At 36.6% G+C, this 19,408-nt stretch overlaps 1 protein-coding gene across 5 annotated transcripts in view; it reads right to left on the bottom strand.

The window, feature by feature from the left end:
• Positions 1–739: 739 nt before the first annotated feature.
• Positions 740–19,408, bottom strand: part of SOCS5 (suppressor of cytokine signaling 5) — a 64,815-nt gene continuing 46,146 nt past the window's right edge. For all 5 annotated transcript variants that reach the window (XM_054566945.1, XM_054566937.1, XM_054566954.1 and 2 more), the window contains one exon: positions 740–5,385. In XM_054566945.1, coding sequence (XP_054422920.1) covers positions 3,763–5,373 — 1,611 coding nt within the window. In that variant the 5' untranslated portion in view covers positions 5,374–5,385 and the 3' untranslated portion in view covers positions 740–3,762. The remainder of the gene's footprint in view (positions 5,386–19,408) is intronic.

Consider the following 19,408-nt stretch of genomic DNA (forward strand, 5'->3'; position numbering starts at 1 on the left):
TTGAATGAATGGATGAGTCTATTCAATCAAGCACCTAGGGCACTAAAACAATTGTTTCAAGTGATCCGTATTTTGCAATGGCAAGAAACTTCTCCACGTACCCCCCGAAACCACCCACCTCCCACAAAAATCCCACCCCAAACCTCCTTTGACCATACCGTGTAGAAAGTCTATATTCTGTATCAGCTGCTGCAAAAAGTATGAAACAAAACCTGAGCCTCATTGATATGTAGTTTTTTATGCATCTAACCAAGTAGTATTGTCCCATTTAAAAACTCTTCTCAAGACCTTAAGTCAGCTTTTATATTTTTTAAACTAATTTCACCTAGTAAAACTGTATGTGTTGGGAGTAGAGAACAAATGAACACACTGGTGTAAATCTGCTGTTAACACACTCCCAGAGATGGGTATAGTCTCTAGTCTTTCCTAGGAGAGTCTTGACTCACTTACAGACTCTTTCTCTCCACCAAAAAGCAATTTTATAGCTGTCTTTTCAACCTAAATAAGTGACCTAAGACCAATCTCAATAAAACTTACCAAACTACTGTTTATTGCCAGGGAGCAAAGGTAGGTTGGGATAAAAATGAATAGCAATCAGATCAAAAAGTCAAATAAAAAGGTTCATAAACTTTGAATTTTATCAAAATGAAGCTCAGAAGTATCAATTTTTATGGCTCAAGCCATTATAAATCTTTTATAAACCTTTTAATAGACCTTAAGAAAACAGATTAGTTGTGGGGTATAATTATTGTATTTGGGCTAAATTTTTAAGACATATCAACTTAATTATGATTCTTAATAACTGTATATAAACCAAGCTGTTTCTTCTTCAAATACTTTACTGTGTTTAGCCAGAAAAGAAAATACTAAGGAATGCATTCTCTTTTGTAAGGTGATTGTATTACAAACAAGACTAGTAGCAAGACTACACTTTAGGTGCAGATAATCAAATTTGAATGGTACAAGGATAATATACATCAAATAAGGCTTCTAAATGATTTTAAATCAGATGGTAATATCATAAATGTATGTCTGTGTACATATATGCATATACTGAGAATGAGTAAGTATGTGAATGAGTGAAAGAATGAGGATGTACTCGTATGAGAATCAGAGCAACCTGTCTTTGGGTAAATTACTTCACTATGAAGATGTGTCCAAACTTAAAAAGAATTTCCTCATTTGTATTAAAATGCACTTCCAAAAGACCATGAAAACACAAATTTAGTTGACATACTACAACAGGATTCAGAAAAAGACACAATGACTATAGACTAAGGTGCAATTTCATGCTGGTGATTTTTCTTTTTTAAAATGTAAGCCACTAATTTTTAAGAAAAAAATTTTAAACTCAAAGTTGCATGTTAATATTACACACAAACATAAGTGACTTTTAGCACACTGTATACATGCTTACATAAACTCAAATATGTACACATTTAAAACAATTTCCACTTAACATGAAATTTCTGAAACACATAAAAGAATTAATACTCTATAAAAACTACAATTAGAACATCAATTTGCTATAAGCATATAAAACATCAAGTGCTTTCTTGGAGTTTCAAGTTACCTCTTTAAAACAAGATCTTGCTTGCATATATAGTCTGTCTCCAAAAAGCAGTATGGACTTTTTATTTTCAAGAGGTTTATTTTCCAGGTACATTATAAGCTCAAGAAAACAAACCCAACAATTATGCAATATAATTATGTCATAACAACTTAATTGCACATAATGCTTTAAAGTAGGTTTGGATGAAGTTCTCGATACTTTGGTATATGTTCTTCAGGGACTTTTATTAGAATAACAAGAATTTTGAGTCCCTTCAATCCCCATTTTGCTTTAAAATGGATACATCTTTGGTTAAAATTCTACATTTTGGGCATTTGTTAATTAAAATGGTCCCCAAACCAATAAATGGTGCTGATATACAAGACTTCATTTAACCTGTTTCTGGTGTAACAGTAAGCTATAGACACTCATTTACTATGACATGTCACTGATGGTTTCAATTTTTCACTTATAAGCAGAGAAATCAATTGGTTTAGTCAATATTTCTCTGTTTATTTTGTTATAATCTAAACTGTACAGTAATTTGCAGTAACTATAGATACTGTCCCACAGTATATGTGATTGATTGGAAAAATGAATAGCATTAAATTTAGTTAGCTTACGCAGAATAAGTCAATATTGGACTGTATAGTGGGTCTGCATTGACTATAGGTTGTCAGGTAAAGCTTTATTTAAAAAACCCAAACCATTCCACTTACAAGAGAAATTGTTGCAAATGTATAAAACAGCAGATATACAAGGAGAACACCAAACATACTTTATTAGCACAAAAAGCAGCCATAACAAGGCACAGCAAGCAGAAACATACATTAGCAGTCAAAGGGTTAGTCTTGCATACAAATATAGCTTTTCTTTTTTGTAGCCTTGGCAATAGCCATCAGGATGTAAAATAACTTTCTGTAGCAGCAGGTAAGGAAACTAAGGAGCACTCACCAGTGGTACAGAGCACATTAACAAAAAGACACAAGAATGGATTCGACTACTTTAGTGCAAAATGTCTAGGACAGAACTGTAAATTCAGTTCAATACTAAGAAGCAAACACTAGAACTTGGTATTACTTCCAAAATAGCTCACTCAAGTAGTATTGCATACTATTCTAAGTGACAAAAAGGTGCTAAGTAAAGTTATTTACAGATACAATGGTTGTACAGTACCTTTTAAATCTGCAATTTAGGTTTCAGATTTTCCATTAAAAATTAACTGCACTGAAATTCTATAAATTGTACTTAAGCAATTCAGCTATGAGCATTTACAACAAAGCAATAAATACTGCCATCCAAATTATTACAGTTTAACAATAATATGAACATCAGCAACCACCGAAGTTTTTATTTCTGACTTGTTTGGGCATCTTCTAGTCTCACTTTCTTCATGGTTCACAAACTCGTTGTGGGCATAGGAAAAGATCCAACATTAACAAATCAACAAGTAGACTGCACATGTCAACTGTAAAAGTCACACATAGGACTACATTGCAGCAGCTATTCCCAACATGTTTTAAGTTAAAGCACTCATTAAAAAAAATTAATGCCTAAGGCTTTAAATAAAATTCTCCTACCAACTTCAGAAGTCTGAAATTTTAAGAACTACTATTTAGAAAAACTGGTTTACTTAACAGTACCTTTTGCAGAAGAGAAAAGGAGACTGACTATGAACTAGATCAACACTTAAGTGAACTGCACTATGCCCTTGTGGCCAGAAAATTGCATTTATTTTTTTCTAAAAGGAAGGCAGTCTTCATTTTTTGGACTTGCAAAGCTTGATTTATAGTAACTACAAACATCACTACTTTTGGAAGGTTATAGAAAAATTCTTAGAAAAAATAATTTCAAACATTAGTCACGCCATTGAAATACTCATCCAATATTAACAATTTGTTCTTCAGTAAGAAATAGAATTCTTCATAGCAAATGCCCCAGAATTGCCTCACTCAATTACTTCAGCCACTAAAAACCAAACAGCTATTCGGCAAAATGTTTTTGTAGCCTTACTGAACACCTGTAGTCCTATCCTTTGTTGTATCAATAGGCACCACATTTTTCTGAGCAAGTAACAGCAGAGAGCATCTGACAGACACTAACACTAAGCTTACATACTGTACTGAAAAAAAAAAACCTAACACTGATACATGTGCTTGCTATTGGTGTACTGTCTGATGCATATAAAAGCAGATCTACGACAGCAGAGTTTACTTTGCCTTGACTGGTTCTCGTTCTAACCAGCGAACTCTAACTTTTTGTTTATAATGATACTCTTTTAAAAAATCCTGTAACATTGATGGTAAAGGGAGGCCATCAATTCCATCATATGTAGTGCATCTGCAGATTACTGCACGGCAGATATATTGCAAACTAAAAGGAAAAGTCCTATTTAGTGAGATAGTAAGCAATGGTTCAAAAAACATGCAAGAACTGGGATCTTTATAATGTTCCAAAAGTCCTGTTACAGTGGAGGAGTGAAATACACATGGGTCATGAGCATCAAAACTAAAGTTGTGATTCCACTGTTCAATTCGGGCATGCAGGGATCTGTTGTAGCGACGGAAGCTCACAGAGAAGAGGTAGTCCTCTTGCGCGGAGTCCCTGAGCAAAAATGTGCCTTCAGGTTTCCCTTCAAGAAGGGCTTCTGCTTCATAGCGGTCCATCACTCCCCAGTAACAGGGATTACCTGTAATCTGAAGCAAATCGGGCACGAGGCAGTGTATGTAATCAATCTGTGTGTGGACTTTCCAAGCTCCCTGTCTGCTAACATGGGCATGGCTGTCTCCAGAGACCTGACGTTGCTTCTGCCTACGTGACTGCAAACACAATGTGGTTGTGTCCTCTTCTGAGTCACAATTAGCTTGTGGAATTGAAGAACTGTCCCCACTTATTTCAGTCATTCCAGGAGCTAACTTTGGTCCCAGTTTATATAACGGATTAACCTGTGCAGTGGCTTCAAATGTATGTATTTGTGCATTGGGAGGGGGGTCAACCCCTTCTTCAATACTAAGACGTCTTCTCTCTCTAAGCCTATCTTCTTCATCTTCTGTAGAAACCAAGGATGGATCAAACGTATCAAAAAATGTTGAATGTGGGCTCACGGGGGCTGTATGCTGTTTAATCAAATGCCACTTTTGGGCTAAATCTGAGCCAGCAGGAAAAGGGCATTTCTCAAGCATTAGTTCAGACAGGTGTATTTTTCTTTTATTAGAAAAAAGAGGCTTTGACTGCTTGCTGTAAGTTCTCATTGGAAAACACAGGCCCACAGTATCCTGCAACCTTTGTCTCAGAGAGCGACTTCCTACAGTTCTGCTGGAAACGCTGTCCATATCATGCACAGAGCTTACGCCGTATCGCCTCTCTCTCCTTTGAAGTCCACTTCGAGTTCTACCAAACTTTTTATCAGTATCCAATGAACTTTGAGTCTTTGTAGAGCAGGAATGTTTCTTCTTCCCACCCCACGGAGCATGTCGAGAGTAGGAATCTCTTCTTGCAAGTCTTGTTCCTGGGGTGACACATGAATCACTATCCTTTTCAATGCTTATTTCAACAATCTGAGGAATTTCAGTGGCACAATTTGGGTTTCTCCTTGAAGAATTCTTTGAAGGGCTTAATCCCAGCTGTAAGGCAACATTTTCTCTTAAGGGACTGCTTTGTTGCTGAGGAGCTGAGTCTCCTACACTGACGTTTCTCTCTTTGATAGATGAACATCTGTTGGAGTTCATGTCCACATTTTCAGTACGGCTTCCTCCCTCATGACTGAAGAGATTCTGACACCTGTATTTGAAATTATTCCACATTTTCCCCACTTTATCCATTGATTTTAAGATCTAAAGACAAAACAGGAGAAGGACAAAAGTAAGTTCAAGTGGTATGTGAAACAGAAAAGGCAGAACCCAACCCCCTTCTCATTGGAACTTCCAGCAATATTGCTCAAGAATTTGCCTTACATTGCTGAAGTGATGGGGCGAACATTGTGTTTGGTAGCTGTAAAGCCACCAGGCCCTTTTATGGCACTGCATCATTATCTAAGCTAGTCCTCACTTCCCATTTCCTTTCAGAGAGAATACTCAGAACTCAGTGGAAAGAAAATAAACCCTCTCAATTAAACTCTGGTTTCTTTTTCCCATGTATCAATCTAATTTCACTACGACATTGCCTCCTTATTTTGAGTAATTTAGGTACTTGCCTCAGGTAGTAAAAGAGAAAATATATTGTGCATTATTGAAACATATCAGCATTCAACTTCTCAAAAGTTATAAGCAGGACTGCATTCGTGTAACACATTAAAATGAGTTCAAAAACCTTGGAGGAGCAATCTTCCCAAATTCATTTACCAACTACTATTTCACTCACCTAGCAATCTAAAGTTTATAGGCTAATCACCTGTAAAGATTCTGTATCTTGCCTCCTCACCCGACCACGTATCAAATATTATCCATGATTTTGAAGAAGCAGTTTGAGTAGAAAGAAAAATAGGAGGAAAAAAAGACAACATAATATTTGGATATAGATGGAAAGGTGTCATTAAGCTTCCTAATTCTTAATCCTAGAAGAGAGAGCAGCAGAAAAAAGTTATGATACAGTTATGATAACTGACTAAAAACAATAAGATATGCAATTCAGTATCTTTATCCTCGCTCCTTTAAAAAAACTGAAAGCAGGAGGAGAATCAAGATGGCGAGGAGTGAGTGGAAGTCACACTGACCTCCTCCCAGGACCAATCTGGAATTACAGCTAAATTGTGGAGAAATCACCTGGAACAAACAACTGAACAATAGCGAGAGAGGAGCCTTGTAACCTCGGACAGATAGAAGAATCAGCTTTAGCACAACCTAACTGGTAAGGAGTGCAGTAGAGACTCGAGAAGGCGGGCAGGGCGCCCACGGGCGGCAGCACCAGAGGGATATTGAAATGGCCTGAGAAGAGCGGGGCCTAAACCATAAGCGGGGCTCTCCAGCCTACAGCACCAGAGCCCAAAAAGTACACAGATAACAGCCAGCTTGCAAAAAGCAGCAGGGTTGCTCTCTGTCAGAGACAGGCGCTGGAGATGCAAAGAGCCTTTTAAAGGTCTAACACATAAATTTTTATTGGCAGCCACTTGCCCTGGTCTCCGGCAAAGGCAGGGGCAGAATGGGCTGCAGACACCTGAGGAGAGACTGGGGGAGGAGGCTTTGGGGAGAGAACTGAGAGAGTAGCCGGTGGGATCCCGGTGCTGACTCATCCCCCATCGGGCAGCAGCCATCTTGCTCAGGCAGACCACTCCCCTGAGCGACAACAGCGGGAGAGGATACAATAGCCCCACCCCCAGGAGGGACTCTGCCCCGCCCTGTGGTGCCTAAGGCTGACCGCTGAGTGCGGTGTGACTAGGTTAACAGCTGAAGGAGTCAGCCACAGACACTAGATTCCCAGAAGTCTCAAACAGACTGCCTAGAGTCAGGCAGGGTCAACATCTGACATCAGAGGCAGATCCAGAAAGAAAAAACAGCAGAGGGACTCCTACACCACAAAGTCAGGATATCAAGACAGATCAATTTAAGAAGCAGAGCAAAAAAGAAGAGTCTCACAAATAATGGGAAGACAAAGAAACACCCCCCAGTCGAAGGGAAAGGAGGAACCCCCAGAAAGAGAACTAAATGAAATAGAGGCAAGTAAGCTATCAGATACTGAGTTCCAAACAACGGTTCTAAGGAAGCTCAACGAGCTCAGCGAGCTCAGAGAGAACTACAAAAAACTACGGGGAAACTATGAGCAACTTACTGCAAACTGTATCAGCCTGAAAAAGGACATAGAAACTATCAGTAAGAGGCAAGGGGGAAATGAAGAACGCAACTTCTGAATTCAGTAGAGGAGTTCAGAACACAGTAGGAGGAATCAAAAGCAGGCTAGATGAAGCAGAGGACTGAAGCAGAGAGCTGGAGGATAAGGTAGGAAAAAGCTCCCAGAAAGAGCAAGAAAATGAAAAAAGACTCAAAAAGAATCAAGAGGCATTTAGGGAAATGCAGGACAACCTGAAACCACAAGGACAAGAAGAGCAAGGGATAGAGAACCTGTTAGAAAAAGTAATGATGGGAAACTTGCCTAACTGGAGGAGAGAAAAAGTCACACACATCCAGGAAGCACAGAGGGTCCCATTCAAGAGGAACCCAAAGAGGCCCACTCCAAGACACATCATCATTAAAATGGCAAATATCAAAGACAAACAGAGAATCCTAAAGGCAGCAAGGGAGAAAGAGGTAGTAACATACAAGGGAGCCCCGGCATGGCTAGCAGCTGACTTCTCAACAGAAACACTACAAGCCAGAAGGGAACGGCAAGAAACGTTCCAAGTCATGAAAAGCAAAGGCCGGCACCCAAGACCGCTCTACCCAGCAAGGTTCTCAATTTGAATGAAGGCAAAAAAAGGAGCTTCCCAGACAAAAGAAGGCTTAAAGAATACACCTCCACCCAACCAGCACTGCAAGATATGCTAAAGGGGCTGCTTTAAGAAGATGCAGAAAAAGAGTCTATGCATACCCAGTTCCTTTCACAGTCACCAATACTTGATACTCCCGGTAGTTTTAATACTTACTGATCTGATCGTGACAATGATGTGTTATTTTAATTGTTACCTTATTATTTGTTGAGATTAAACCTGTTTTTGTATATTTCTTGCCTATTTCTATTATTTTAAAAAAGCTTTAAATGACCTTTGGTATTTTTTATCCATTTTTTGATTAAATGTTTGCAGAATTTTTCCCCTAAAAAGCAAACAAACAAAAAATCTATTAACCGCAAACAAACAAAAAATCTATTAACCCCTTTATAGATTTGTTGCAAACACTTTATATTGTCAATGTTTTAGTTTATAGCTTCTGGGTTTGCATATTTTACTTCAGGGTAAGAAAAATATTATTTTGTATTTTCTCTTAAAACTCCTTAAATTTTTCATATTGATTTTTAACTCACCTGAATATCTGTAGTATAATGTGTGAATCAGGGCTCTATATTTGTTTTACTTCAAGTAACAGCGATCCATGCATTTTATTTGCTGAATAACTTATTTCCCCCATTGAATGGAAATATCAATTGAATCATATATTATTACATTGTTAGATGTAAATGTTTCTCTCTAGAATGCTCATTTTATTTCATTGATCTACATGATTATTTCTGTGCAGGTGTCATGACTGCTGAGAGTTTATAATGGATTTAAAATTTTAAATATTTTAATAATGGGTCTTGACATTTAAAAAAATAAATAAAATCAATCTGCATTTAAAAAAAAAGAAAGAAGGAACTCCTATCTTTTGCGACAGCATGGAGGGAACTGGAGAATATTATGCTATGTGAAATAAGGCAGTCAGTGAAAGACAAATACCACATGATCTCACCTGTAAGTGGAATCTATTCAACAAAATAAACTGACGAACAAAATAAACCACAGGCAAGGAAACATGGAGCAGACAAAGTGACCAGAGGGGATGGGGAAGGAGGACAATGGTGGAAAGGAGAAGGAACTAAACAAAGAGCACGTATGAATGACCCATGGACATGGACAACAGAGTGGGAACTGACTGCGGGAGAGGGGGGCGGGGTGGGATGGTGGAGGAGGGCAAAGGGGGAAAAACTGAGACAACTGTAATAGAATAAACATGATTTAAAAATAAAATTTAAAAAAATTAAAGTACTTTATGGTACTTTACAAATGAATTATTTTAAGACTACAACACTGACAGGCAACCTGTCTCATTCAGGAAACTAAAAGCCAAAGTTGGAAGAAATGGAAAAACCTGAACTGGCTGGTAAAATTCTAGGATGGAAATATTTTACCCTCAGAATTTTGAGAGCATTACTCCACTGTTTTGGTGGCTTTTCGTGTGGCTACTGCAAAGTACAATATCATACAAATTCCCAATCTTCTTATGTGACCTGTTTTGTTTCATGAAAAACTGTAGGTTCTTTTTACCCTTAGAGTGGGCCTTTTCTACACTCACCGTGCTGCCCCTTTTCGATGTCCTCTCCACTGCCCCCTCCTTCTCTCCCGAAAGTCCTTTTTATTAGATACTAGACTTCCTAGATATATCTTTTGATTATCATGTATTTTCTTTTCAATATTATATTTCTTTTCTTTTTCTACTGTCTGATGGATTTCTTTGGCATCACCATCCAACATTTTAATTTAGTTACAATTTTTTCTATCACATTTTTTAATTTCCAAGACTACTTTCTTTTTCTCTGAATGTTCTCTTTAATAATATCCTATTCTAATTTCTTGGATGTAATACCTTATTTTGCTAAGGATACAAAAATTCTGAATGTTTTCTTCTCTTTTTTCCTTTTAACATTTTAAATATTTCTATTTCTTCTCAATACCTTTTTCTCCTTAAGTCTTAGATATCTATCTATTTATTTATTTAATTTTAGCGGCCTTCCACAAACGTATGATGGTCCCTGGCTACCCATCAGCACTAACATGCTAATCAGAAACTCTGTCTACTTTGGGGGGGGGAGGGGACAGGCGGTAGGGGGTTGTTTGTTAATTGGCTGGCTTTACTATAAGGTGATGAAGCAATGAGTTGGGTTTTTATTAGGGAATCCCTCAAAGCACTATCTGTTAAGTCTGTCTTTGGCTAGCTCATCCTAGAGAGAAATGTTCCAATCTCCTCTCTAGGACACACAGGGATGGACAAAAATAGGTTAATAATAATAATATAATTAATAAGTAAATAATAATACAAGGATAACCTCTGTGTTTTGCATGCTCCCAGCTGTAAGCCTACTTTTGCCCACCTCTGTATATACCTGACTGCCATGTTCTGAGACCAGGGCAAGGGAACAATGGGGTCTTATCCTCGATACTCACTCAGACTTTAGCTTAAGTCCATATTTGTCAAAAGGTGTCCTTATTTGTAAAAGATATCCCAACTCCAGCTATGACTGGACCTCTTAGATTAAATTTCTCCAACCTTCAACTTCTAGTTTCATCCAAGGTAAAGGAACAAGTCTCCTAGAGGACTTGTGGGAATCTGATGTACATAGACTTTCAACCATTCCTGTTTTCAGCTCCACACGTTACCCTTACCCTCTGAGGTAACTGTTTCCTCTAATTTCTGAGCCAGCAGTACAAATTGGTTTGCTTCTTAACATACTTGTTTGTAGGCACTTACATCACCTTTCCCAGTTCTGCTAATATCTAGCTACCTGCTTTTACCGAAAACTTGACCAGTCGGGCCTACTTCTGTCTTCTCTCGTTGGTTTTCTACTTCTGACTTTTTTAGTCCTTTAGTTTTAGTGGGGTTCCAGGTGAGAGTAAAGATAAAAATGCCAATGTTCATTCAACCTGACATATTTAACTGGCAAGTCCCCTTTCTGCTCTTAAAGAGATAAATGGTACCAGGCAGAAAATCCCCCACCCAGATCAGTGAGTCTTCCCCATGGAGGAGAACAGCAGATTTTTCTGGGATGAGGGATCCACATAACAACGCTGGCTGCATAATATAATCACCTGGAAACTGTAAGATGCCCAGGTCCCTCCCAAGAGATTTTGATTTCATTGGTCTGGAGTTGGGCGTGGACACTGCTATTTTTAATATAAGTTCTGGGTGATATTCCAATGGTAGCTCCAAAAGAGACAAGTAAAAGGATACTTCTCTGTATTGGGGGTGTGAATAAACTACGTGCCACAATCTCACCACCATGTCTTGTCTTTTTACTTTTGTAATATGTACCAGAGGCCTACAGAATTTTAGAAAAGACCGTCTAGAACAGTGACTCTTAAACTATCTGTAATGAAAAGCCAGTTTCTCTTTAATTTCACAGACCGAGTCTTTTGTAAGATATGTTACTAGAATAAAATGTAAAATAAGACATAAAGTACAAGTGCATTAGATTTAACAGACATAAAATAACTGTCAAATTGCTACCAAATATTTACTTTTAATTTTTATTCCTAACTTGTCACAGACTGGAAATGAACTGTAGACTGGCACCAATTCATGGACCATACTTTAAGTAACTCTGGTCTATAGCTTGTGCTATCGAATATGTGTTACTGAGCTCCTGAAATTTGGCTAGTGCCACCTACTGAAATGATAATAGTATGGGTATAATTGATTAAATATTATTAAAATTAATTTCATCTGCTTTTTACTTTTTCAATGTGGTTACCAAAATATTTAAAAATATTTAAAATATTACATATATGATTCAAATTATATTTCTTTTGCAAGGGTCAGCAAACTATAGCCTGAGGACCAAATACAGCTAGTAGGCTATTTCTGTATGGATCCTACCTAAGAATGGTTGTTAATTTTTAAAGAGATTTAACCTGCCCTCCCCCTCAAAAAAAAAAGAATACTGACAGAGACCACATGTAGCTTGTAAAGCCTAAAATATTTTCCATCTGGCCCTTTACAGAGAAAGTTTGCAGACCCTGATCAACAGCATGTAAGATTATAAACCATACCATGGCAGACATTAGAAAAGCAATTCAAAGATTCCAGAGTTTCTCTTCCCATGTTTACAAGAAAAATTTTGTAGCTACCTAAAAATATTTTTTTGACAAGCAAATTACACCTGAAAAATGACCGTCTATTTTAGAAAGCCACAAAACTGAAAACCACTTATCTCCTCAGAGAGTTGTTTGTAAGTTGAATAAACAAGCGGGACATGTAGAAAACAACTGTACTTGCCAGGTTACAAAAGGCAGTTTCTGAAACTTTGTTTCAGTTTTGTAAAGAGCATAAAATTTAATGATTTCTCTATTTCTAATCTGAACACTGTTAATAGATTGCATTGTCACAAAATATTCTAATTTAAAGAACGACTATTATGCTTCCACACCCTTTGGGGATAGAGAGCGGAATTTTTCTTGATGTGGGAAATGCTATGTGGGCGGCTGTAATACTGGGAATAAAAAAAATTCTGATAATGATTCATAGAAGCGTCCATGTGAGAATCAGGAAGGCATTGCAACTATCTTAATGTTTACAATGTCAGTTTTGAGGTTCTTTTGTTTGTCTCGTTGTTAAACTTTAGGAAATATGTTTGGCTGAAACCCTTTGAGACCTAAATTACAACTCTATTACTTTATATACAGTTACACATGGCATAAAGTGTTAAATTTCAATTGTACTGATTCTAGAATAATGTTACTCATCCATTACAGTCTTTCACATTTCCACACCTGCAGGGCTATCCTGAAATTATCCAAAACAAATTTCTAAAAACTAATTCCTGCCACCAAGGACAATCATAATTTAAAACTGGTTTTATAATGCCGTTGTAAGTTAAATAGCTTTTGTTGAAAATTGTTATTTAACAGGATAAGCTATGAACCAGAATTATGAAAAATTAGGTCAAATTCCATCACCAAAAAATTTATATACATAAAAATATTAATGACTACGGTCTGTGGCCCTCTTAATGCCAAATTGTATCTATTACAAAATTTCCACAAAACAAAATAACTGAAATAGTTTCCAGGAGTTCATTTCAATGAGACTTAATCCACACTTTATTAGAAATAAATTAATTCAACAAGTTTTAAGACTACATGGCACGCCATAGCGGTTAAAGAGGAAGAATATGACTCAACTCAAATTCCTCCTCCACTGTTTAGTCTATCTAGACTACTTAGTCACGATAACACCTTCCCAGCAGAAAGTCCTTCAGTTACAGTAACAAAACGTGGGACACACGTTGCTTGGGACAACATGCCAAAGTCGGGTTACAAGACGCAGTTTATGGGATTCGACTTCTGACTGGTATTTTTGTGGCATTTCACCAAGTTTCAGAAAAAGATAATACCATGTCAAATATTACTGACCCAGAAATCCAGGGATACATGGCTCTCAGCTACAGTTCCTTCAAAAAACCAAGAACTACTTGGGTTAAAAAAAAAAAAAAAGAATTTAATTGTTCCACATTTTACTGTGACTATCCAACTGCATGTTTATTTATCTTTTATATTGCTATTTAATATTATGGTCAACCATATAAAATTACTGTTTTGTGGGTAATAAACTGTCATATAATTCAACCTCAGAGCTCTACTATTACAATATAGATTACATTTATATAGTAGACCTGCGATTTTCAACTGATGTACTGCAAGAATTTTTAAAACATGCAATACCTGACTATTTAGCCAGGGGAACTGACCTCTTTTCCCTTAGATTGTCAAATTAAAAAATGACAACGGCCAACACAATACCTGTCCAGTGTAAATAAATCAAAATTATACCTATTTTGTCAGATGGGTAAAAAGTTTATTTTTTGGTGGGCTGCAGAACTTAGTTTACATGCACTACGAGATGAAAAAGGTTGAAATTGCTGCAGTAGGCCATGTATTGGGTTGGCCAAAAAGTTCATTTGGTTTATTTCCATAAGATGGTTCTAGTAACATTAGTTGGTCTTTAACTTCATTCAAAACAATTTTGTTAGATTGTACTGTGAGAGCTGTTCATATCAGCGTGCATTTCAAAAACAATCAAAACTGGTGACTTTTTGTGTAGTCATTTTAATATTGAAGATGGAAGAAAATGAGCAACATTTTCAGCATATAATGCTGTATTATTTCAAGAAAGGTAAAAACACAACTGAAATGCAAAAAAAAAGATTTGTCCAGTGTATGGAGAAGGTGCTGTGACTGACTAAATGTGTTTTGTGGTTTGTGGTTCGTGAGGTTTCATGCTGGAGATTGTTCGCTGGACAATGCTCCACAGTCAGGTAGACCAGTTGAAGTTGAGAGCAATCAAATTGAGAGATTAACTGAGAACAATCAACATTATACTATGTGGGAGATATATGATATACTCGACATATCCAAATCAATAAAGTTATTGGTGAAAATGAAAAATATATCTTTTATTTTTATGGAAAAAGCTAAGTGGACTTTTGGGCTAAACCGATACATATATACATGCACTCCAAATATGTGGAGCCCACTGATCTAGTACACCCAGATACTTCTGTTCCCACTGGTTGAGTTATATTTTTACTGAGTTAGTTACATTATCTTCCAAACTTGTTCACTTACCTTATTATTGTAATTATGTGACAATTAAGTGTGCATTAACCTAATGAAATGTGGGAGAGTGGGAAAGACTGAGTTCAGTGACTTTGAAATAATAAAAGCTACTTACGCTGCTCTGGTGAATTAGGTACAGGCAAGAAATAGTAAAATTATGAGAAAAAGTACTGCAAAGATCTAAAGAATTCTAAACTCAGAATGCATCAGAATAGTCTAAATTCTTGTTTGATTTAAAAAACTCAAAATGAAAATCTTAGATCATACATTATGGGTATGGTTTCTGCAAGATAAACAATATGAAACTGAAACAGGTGAATCTGTTCTCAAAGACAAGACTTTGGCTCCTTCATCAAAAGACTGACAAATGAACATGCAGTTTTATTCTTAGAATAAAATATTTAAGGTGTGTATTCTTTTTATGATTTCTTGCTTTATTAGACTTTGTAGACTGCTAGTCCTGATTGAATCAGGTAAGAGGTTCCTCAATAACCATTTAATTAAAGTTTATAGTGATGCCAGAGGGATTAGTATATACAAAGTCCTAATGGTAACAGGGAGACATGATCTAATTTAAGGGGCCATAAGCAAGAACCCTCCCTCTGTGAGGTGGTATTTCAAAATTTTGTCCTGAGGGGGTGATTAAAAATTAGGGAACAGCATTTGCAAAGGTCCTGAGGCAGAAATGAGCATGGCATGAATAATGGGTGATGTTAACAATACAGACTAGTGTGTGAGGGGAAGAGTACCGAGATGAAGTAGCAGAGGTAGGCCTTGTAATCCATGATAATAGAGTAGGAAAGGATATTGATACTGAAGTGGAGACTACTGCAGGGATCCAGGTAAAAGCTGGACAAGGGTGGTGGCGGTAGGAATGGATCTGAAATGTTAAGAAGTCAAATCTACAGTATTAATGACTGATTGGTAATGGGTAATGAAAAAGAGGGAGGTATCAAAAACAAATGCCAAGTTTCTGACTTGGGAAAATAGCTGGATAGAGATGCTATTTCAGAGACAGGAAACACAATATAGAGCAGATTTGGAAACTGAAGGATTGGAGATAGTTAATAAATTCAGTTAGAAAATGCTGCAGTTGAGACTGTCACTGAGACATCTAAATAAAGCCTCATTAGTCCCTCAGGGTATATTCATATAATGGATACAGGAAGGATGATAAACTGCAGGTACTTGCATTTATACACAGGAATCTCAAACACATAGTGCTTAGAGAAATAAATCACATAGAATATGAGTATATATATATTTCATTTACTTTTTAAACTGGCAACCCCCAGAATATATTGTTTAAGTATACATACATATATAATAAAAATATAAAAAGCAAGGAAATGGCTACCTATTTGGGGGAGGGATACAGAATTGGGGCGAGGCACTCAGGGAGCTTCTAAAACATTGGTGATTTTCTATTTCTTAGCTTGGGCAACGGGACAGGGTTTTTACTTATAAACTATTCTTTAGACTACGCTTACATTTTATACACTTGTTCCTGTACATGATACATTACATAGTAAAACTTTAAATTATACAGACCATATTTTGACCACAGTGGGAATTAATAAACAAGTATACCAAAAAAAAACCAAAACCAAAACCACCATCCCCCCGCCCCCGCCAAAAACCCCCAGCAGCTACCAGGAAAATAAAAAACTCCTATAACTCTTAGGTAAAAAAGAAATTCAAAATTGAAAATTACAGACTATTTAGAAAATAGCATATTAATATACTGCAATTATTTTCCTACATGGCAATTTGGCAATATTTATCAAAACGCTTTTATTCTTTAACTTGGCAATCATTTATTCCAGACTAGATAGTTACCCTAAAGCAGGCAAAGTTAAAAAAAAAACAAACCAACCAGAAAAAACATGAGACTAAACCAGTTTCTCTAATGTAGTCCAGAGGTCAGCAAACTTTTTCTGAAAAGGGTCCCAGAGTAAGTAAATATGTGAGGCTTTGCGAGCTGTGTGTTCTCTGTGGAAATTACTGAACTCTGCCATTGTGGCCTGAATGCAACCACAGGTAATACATAAAAAAGTAAGCATAAATGTTTGTCAATAAAACTTTACTTACAGTCAATGACATTCAAATTTCATATAATTTCCACATGTCACAAAATATTCTTCTCCTGATTTTTTTCAGCCATTTAAAAATGTAAAATCCATTCTTAGCTTAGGGACTGTACAGAAACAAGCAGCAGGCCAGATCTGGCTTATGGGCCATCGTTCGCCACCCTCTGATAAAGTGTATCATAAAAACTTTGATATTACATTTACTAAAATGAATGTTCATTCTAGGGTACAATTTGTGGAAACAGTACTCTAAGAAGTAAATTACTATATAAACATACCAAATAAAAATCTAACCCTCACCTGAAATCCTACCACCCAGAGTTAGCCACTGTTACTACTTTGGTGACTATCTTTCCACAATTTCTCTTTTATGCAAAAAACTGTATGTAATCTTCCTTTATAATTAAAAAAAATCTTCATGTACGCGATTATATCCCTTCTCATTTCTTGAATAGTATTTTTTTTTTTAGTTAGCTCTGTCAGAGGTGGCATCAGACTAGTAAAAAACCTCTGACAGCTATATTTTTTAAAATGATAAGTAAGTCCAAAAGTATTTGAAGTAAGCAATAAGGCAGATAAACCCTGGGAAGCTGAAGAAAGAGAGTAGTAATGACAGTGACGGCTGCGATGACAGCTCACACTCCTAAACGCTAGCCCTGAGCCAGGCACTGGGATGGGCGTTATACTCCTCCCTCCCTATACCTCTGTAAGTGAAAATCATCTCAACTTTGTACATGAAGAAACCGATACAACTAAAGATTAGTAAGAACCTGGACTTAAGTTTCTTTCATTATTAATCTATTCAGGTTTTCTACCTCTTCCTTTTGGAACTACAGTTTTGGAACTGCATTGTTAATGACTCTAAGTCTGAGTAGCGTCATTAATAAGCTCTTTAAAACCTGAAGGAATACACCATTGCTATATATTTTGAACTGTTGCAGAGCAAAAGAAACTGATGAAACTATATTAAAATTTGGAAAGTAGCACATGCACACTCCAAAAAGTATTACTGGCTTTTGTCCCATATTATTATAATTTGTGAAACAATACTCTGACCAAGAATCCCTTGTAAAAGCTATATTCACAGCCTAAAGTGAGTATTTTGCTGTCTATACTCTAAGTCTATTATGAAAGTGACTCTTTCATACAAGTGTATGACTTGTATATCACTCAGAAATGTTCTGGTATTATTACAACTAATGGATCTATAAGACTAAGCTCTATTTCTTTGCTTGAATACTACTTTTAGCCACATGGTCAGTTAAGAATGTGTTTGAAGCTTATGCTTAATTCAAGAAATAAAGTTCAAGAAGTTCTTACTTTTTTCCTGCATGTTAAGAAAATATAGTAGTCCATTTAAAAAAAGAAAGAGAGGACATAAAGTCAAATTAAGACTCACAGTGTTACATAGACTGCATTAATACCTCTCCAAAATGACAATTTAAGGGCAATTTCTTTTTCTAATAAAAGAAGCACCTAAAATTTGCGTTTCTGTTTCTTAAATTTCACTTGCACCGTTCTAACTTCCAGTGTTGTGCAGGAAGGCACACCGGCCATCAAAATCCCTTTCTTAAGCCTAAATCACCTATGGTGACTCTCTGTGTACTTTGCTTAGGGCATAAGCATAATAAGATGGTCCATCGGGGAAGGAGGCTGAATTCCAGCTTTACCACTTAAGAATACTGTGAGCTTGAATGTATTCCTCCACATCTCTGAGCCTACTTTGTCTCTTGGTAAAATAAAGATAATACCTATCCTCACGGGTTCAATATGAAGATTAGAAACAGCATCTATAAAGCCTTTGGCTCATAGGAAACATTTAAGACAGTGGCTTTAAAAATGTTACCTGCACTATCCAGCATGAAGATTTATGCTTTTCTCCCCTTTAAGAATAATTCTCCCTCTCATCTCTTGTGGGTCATACCCCAAATGTCAATATTGTCCTATGCACAGTATCTGCCAGAGTGAGAGGTCTATTAATCATTGAAACTTTTGTTATTTCCTAGGAACACTATGGGGATTTCAATGTTCCTTAGCAGTTGAAGCTATAACTGATCTATAACCTAAACTAAGCACGGCTCATCTGTATAGTCCCGGGAAAGGTCCAGGAACATAATCCTCATTTTTCCTTTTTTTTTTTTAAATTCAAAGTTCCTTTTTAGTCTATAAACAAAAAAACCAACCCCCCCCCTAAAAAAAACCCAAACCCCAAAAAACCACTGCCACAATTTAAATTTTACCATATAGAGATATTGCACGCAAGTGAAGCATAAAATCCTAGTAAGTTATGCTTCATTTTTGGTGGATAAAGTATCTTATGAATATACTAAGAGATATACTCGTCATTAAAATTTTTCTTATGTGGCCAGTACTACTGGCAGACTGGGATGGAACATAAGGAATATGTGCATTAGCTTCTGAGGGCCCTAAAATCAAATTCAAGTACTCACTAGTTGTGAGAAATCTAAGCCTCAACCTTACCATATAAAAATACAAAAAATTACCCTCTTTTTTACAAAGGTTTTTAAGAGAATAATGTGACATTAGGTAAGAACAGCTGAGTATATAATAGGGGCTCAAAAATGTAGCTTCTGTTATACAATCAATCCAAGGCAGGGGAAGGTACATGTTGGTGCTAGCAGCAAAAAAGCAAAGCTATTTTATATCTAAGGAGAGCTTATTGCTGAGTTAGTCCTGTCTCTATCCTCCACCTCAAGGAAGTCTACTTTAGTTAAGCAAATCAAGCAACTT

The sequence above is a fragment of the Pteronotus mesoamericanus genome, unplaced genomic scaffold, assembly GCF_021234165.1.
Source record: "Pteronotus mesoamericanus isolate MK-2021 breed Mesoamerican mustached bat unplaced genomic scaffold, CSHL_Meso_final contig_101, whole genome shotgun sequence".
NCBI classification, from domain to species: domain Eukaryota; kingdom Metazoa; phylum Chordata; class Mammalia; order Chiroptera; family Mormoopidae; genus Pteronotus; species Pteronotus mesoamericanus.